General features: G+C 54.3%; 1 protein-coding gene across 1 annotated transcript; it reads right to left on the bottom strand.

The window, feature by feature from the left end:
* Positions 1 to 6: 6 nt before the first annotated feature.
* Positions 7 to 2,481, bottom strand: LOC113962179 (acrosin-like). Its single transcript, XM_027672973.1, has 5 exons — positions 2,273 to 2,481; positions 1,773 to 2,003; positions 1,211 to 1,476; positions 785 to 930; positions 7 to 279 (listed from the first exon to the last, which is right to left on the bottom strand). The coding sequence occupies exons 1-5, from the start codon at positions 2,341 to 2,343 to the stop codon at positions 94 to 96; spliced, it is 900 nt and encodes a 299-aa protein (XP_027528774.1). The 5' UTR covers positions 2,344 to 2,481; the 3' UTR covers positions 7 to 93.
* Positions 2,482 to 5,128: the final 2,647 nt, after the last annotated feature.

The raw sequence follows: 5,128 nt of genomic DNA, 5'->3' as shown, positions 1-5,128 counted from the left end.
AGGCTTTTGACACTGAGGCTGCCTTGGGATCAGCAGGCATTGTCCCAGCAGGAAACGGTTGCAGCCTGCACTAGATCCTGTCTGTCCTGCTGCTCAAGAAGCACTTCCATATGGGCTTGCAGCCATCTCAGCCAGCATCCAATTGTAGAAGTACTGAGTGGAGGTGTAGATTCCAGGCTGCTTTGGTCTTGCACAGCCTCTTCCCCAGCTGGTCACTCCAACAACCCAGTAGTAGTCAGCCACGTTGTCTTTGCACATGAGAGGACCACCGCTGTCCCCCTGCAATGGAGCAGAGAGGATTAGGGTCATGTTGGGTGGCCCCGGTCAGCACTGGGGCTGTCTCCTTCTCTCTCACAGCAGAGCTGTATTCCCAGCAGAGCAAGGTGCCAGGGATTTATTCACAGCACACCAAGGTGCTGGAGCATCCAGAACCTTGACTGTGAGTGGGTTGGGGTCCTGCAAGGTAGGGCTCTTTCTCATGACTGCACAGTGATTCTGGATGTGCAAAGGATGGATGTTCGAGGGTTGGCATCTGGACCCCAGGCCTGCCAAGAGGACTGGATGGACCTTCTGGGCAGAGTGACTGACCTCTGGGACAATGGGGGCACTGAGCAAGGACACATGGATGGAGATTGGGAGGGCAGCCACAACAGCAGTATGGATGCGGGGTTGGGAAGGTGACTGACTGGCCGATCAAGGCCTGCCTGGGGCTGTGTTTGGGCAGTGCTGACCAGGCTGCCTGTGCTGCTGGGGGCCGAGTGGCTCATCACACACTCCTTCCTACCTGGCAGGTGTCGATGATGCCCTGTGGATAACCAGCACACACGTTGGAGATGTGGATTTTCCCCGCATACCACTGGCTGCTGTTGCAGAGCTTGAGATCGATGAGATGGACCTGGGCCTCCTGCAGGAGATCACTTGTTTTTGCAGCTGTAAGCACAGAAAGGAATGAGCACTCAGCAGCTCCTTGCCACTTCTCCTGCCCTGCCTGAGGCTGATTCCCATCACTAGGCCTTGGCTTGGCCTCTGGAGAGGCACTGGAGTGCTGTGACCCTGCTGTGTGATTTGGGGTGCAAGCCAGGCCCATTTGTCCAGAGGCATCCGTCCTGCAGCGGGACTCTGGCTTTGGCCTCTGCTGTCAGGAAGCCCAACCTGTCTCCCCAGGGTGCTGAGACTGCCCTCAAATCACGAGTCCTTCCTGGGAACTCACCCCTTGCAGTGGTGGCACCCCAGCCAGCGACAAAGCAGTATGCCAGGTCTGACACTCTCAGTGTTGGATCGGGCACACAGGCCAGCTGGATGTAGGGGCTGCACATGACAGGATGGTCCAGTTCCAGCATGGCGATGTCGTTCTTCATGTTGACTTTATTATAGTATTGGTGAAGGCGCAGCTGCTTAACGTAGCGGACTTGTGCCCCAGGCCCTGGTTGAGTCAACTGGGTGGCCCCGATCACCACGTACACCAGGCTGATGTTGCTGGAAGGCAGATGCAGAGAAAAGGGTGAGAGGGAGCAGAGCCGTGCACTGCAGCAGCCCAGCACTTGCCAGCCTTCAGTGCTATGGGGCACTGACTGAGGCCCTAGTATGCCTCAGGCTGTGGGAATGGTGAGCTGGGGGCTGCTAGGAAGCAGTGGCATGAGACCAGCCTTCTCCTGAGCCCAGTCTCTCAGCTGGGCTCACTGCAAGCAAAGGGGATGGGAGTAAGACGTGGTGCTGGTGACAGGGCACCTGCTGGTGTTGTGAGGATACCCCCGTTCCCTGCTCCTCCTTACGTGACATCGTCAAAGCAGTGGGCTGCCGTGAGGACCCATTGCGGGTGGACGAGGGACCCTCCGCACAAATGCCCCGTGTCTGGTATCCACTCATGCTGGAGGCTGACGAGCCAGGGCCAGGACGCTTCGTGGGCACCTGTGCCGCCCACGACACGTGACATGCCATAGTCGTTGTATTGATAAGCGTTGGCACCATAGTCATAACCCGTGGATCGGAACCCGCACACCGATCTGTAAGCAGAAAGTCATTACTGTCCTGCTCTGTGCTGCCGCTCAGGCTGAAGCTCAGCCGTCTGCCCTCCCCACCAGCAAGGACAGCAGGCCCGCGGAGCCCACAGGGTGTGTGTCTGTCCGTGTCAGCACCTGGCTTCTGGCAAGGAACTGAGGCTCCCCCATGGGTTTTGGGAAGCTGTGGCATAGCCACAGGGGACAATGGGCCCACTCCCATGGCCCCTCCCAAGCATCGCCCAAGCTCCCTCCCAGAGCGTGGGGCCACTTACCCGCAGTTGTCCCACGTGCCGTGCGCAAGCCCGCACGTGGCCAGCAGGATGAGGAGGCAGAGCCAATTCATGGCTGCCAGAGGCACGTGTCAGCTGCAAGAAGTGAGGGCTCCTTGCACCAGCACAGCCGCAGACGCAGTGTCCGCAGCAGCCACGTTGCCCGCGAAGGCCTCGTCCCCAGGCCTGATGTCACAGCGTGGTGGGTTCTGTGTTCCGGGTGTGGGGATGGGGGCAGGACAAACATAGAATCATAGAATCATAGAATGGTTTGGGTTGGAAGGGACCTTAGGGATCATGTAATTCTGACCCCCGTGCTGCAGGTGGGGAGGGATTCCTTGCACTAGATCAGGTTGCTCAAGGCCTGGCTTCAAACCTGTCCTTGAAGCCTTCAAGGTAGAGAGCATCTGCAGCTGCTCTGGGCAACCTGTGCCACTACTGCACCACCCTCACAGTCTAGAATTTCTTCCTAATACGTGATCTAAACCTACCCTCTGACATTTTGAAGCCATTCCCCCTTGTCCTATCACTACTTGCCCTTGTAAGAATTCTACCTGCAGCTTGAGCTGCTTCTATGTTACTGCATCATGAATAAATGGCTTTATGGAATGGGACATCTCCTACTCTGCTAAGAAAACCTGGGGGCCAATCACTACAGAAGCCTGGTCTCACTATGTGAGAGTGGGGTGTGTAGGGAATCAAATAGGGCACCCATCGGCTCACTGGAACTGCCCATGACTCCTGAGTGGTCCAACATTCCTCACCAGTTTGGCATCCCAGACGGGAGCCTTGGTCACTACCTCGGGAGCCTCCCTTCTCCAAACATGCAGCTGATGGCAGTGGGCGAGTACAGCTGGAATCTTTAGAGCAGGGAGGAGCCAAAGGGGGAGTGTTAAAATTCCCTGAGCAGATTCGGTATACATTATAAGGATGGATTTGAGTCTCTCTGTTGGTGTGGCATTTTGTGCAGATTTGGTGAAATTATTGGTAGTGGGTCAAGAACGGGTGCGCAGCCTGGTCAGAGTGAGGCACACATTGAGGAGCTGTGTAGGCCCCTGTAAGGTGCGAGGTGATGGGGCTCGAGTCTCTCCTATGACACAGAAGGGTTGTGGAGACCTGCAAGGGGAGAGACTTGTGTCCCTCATGCCCAGCAGGTCGTGTGGAGTCTCTCATACAGTGCAAGGGGAGGCAGGGTCTCTTGGCACGTACAGAAGGGGAGCTGAAGTGCCTTATTAGCATGTAAAAAGGGGTTTCAAGTCCCTCATTCTTGTTGACATGATGGGAATTATCCCCAGCATAGATAAGGGGACGGTCCTTGCCCAAGGTTGTGCAAAACTGGGAGAAGTTGTTATGTAGAGCAGAATTTTGGAAAGACCATGCAATAACAATGTGCCAGGAGGATTGGCCAGCTAGAATCTGGTCTGCTAGCTGTGCAGGATAATGACCAACACCAAACTTTCACAACACACTCGCAGTTAGTGTCTTTGTAGAGCAGGCAGCCCCTAACATCAGGAAATACTTTAAGAAGCATATGCCAGGCTGGTAGGGACCAGTGGAGGTGTGGGACGGTTGGTCTCAGCACAGCTCATATTTATTAAAACTAAGGGAAGAGTGCCACCCACCACGAGACAGGACCCTATTGCCCTGGGAGCCAAGAAAAGTATCCAGAAGCAGAGAGACCAATACCTGGCCCAAGGGATTTGGAAGCATTCCATTAGGTGAAGAAAGTCAACCTTCACATGCCTTCACCTGGAAAAGGCAGCAACTGCCTTGGACATGTCTACCCCAAGGCTTTACTGGATCCACTACCAATTCCACTTTTTTTTTGTTTATAAAATACAATGGGTTGATTTTAATGGTCTAAAATTACAGGGCAAATTTGTGCAGTAAATAGACGACTTGTTAATTATTAGGTTGCGATAAGAAGTTTCTTTCCCATCCTGTGGGGATTACATGCAGCATTCAGTCAAACCACAGTTTGTGCAACAACCAGCAGTTTGTGCCTGTGCAACTGGCTCCTCAATCCCCCCTTCTCTCCATTTCCCATGCTTATACACTCCTCTCATCTTCCTTGACTCCTCCCTTTCCCTGCCCTTGTCTCCTCCCAAATAAAGAGCCAACCCCTGTGATTTTTTCCCCTGGCTCCCAGGTTTGGCCCGCCTGTCAACAGATTTGGTGTTGCAGGTGCTAATAGCTGGCTCACCTTGGCCTTCCGTGGCATTACTGATGTGGTTTCCTGGCTCCTGCTCTTCCTGCCAGGTTCCTCTCCCCAGAATGACCCCAACTCTTCCTTCGAGTATCTGTGAAGTGTGACCACCTTGCACATCACTCCCCATTAGCTACACATGACATCTGGCTCTTCCTTAGGGCACTGTGACTCCTGTCAGGAGTCAGGAATTTTGGTTGGCATACCCAGGAGTTTCCCAGGTCTATCCCATGAGCCAAGGCTTACACCACACCCAACTCCCCAGCTTGTGTGCCCTAATGCTGCATCACCCCCCAGAGGTGTCTGCGAGTGGCCTTGTTTTTTTCTATCCTCTTGCCAGCCTTGCTTGATGTGCCACTTTCCTCCATCCCATTGTGGCTCAGAGCACTCTCCTCTCTGGCCACACCCAGTTGCAGCCCTTGGGAGACACTTGGTCCCTTTGTGCCCCAATGGTTCATTTTGCAGGTGCCGAGCATGGAAGTCTATCCCTTGCCCAGGAGGTGGAATTGGAGCAAACCCATGGTTAACCGTGAACACAGGTAACTTTATTTCAACAACTAAGTCAACTTCACTGTTTGCCTGCACACAGAAGAAGGGTGTGGGCAGGACAGAGCAGGCTTTTGACACTGAGGCTGCCTTGGGATCAGCAGGCA

The sequence above is a fragment of the Neopelma chrysocephalum genome, unplaced genomic scaffold (genome assembly GCF_003984885.1).
Source record: "Neopelma chrysocephalum unplaced genomic scaffold, ASM398488v2 Primary Assembly neopelma1_116561, whole genome shotgun sequence".
NCBI lineage: Eukaryota > Metazoa > Chordata > Aves > Passeriformes > Pipridae > Neopelma > Neopelma chrysocephalum.
The sequence above is the reverse complement of the archived record's forward strand: the minus strand, read 5'-3'. Positions and strand labels throughout refer to the sequence as shown.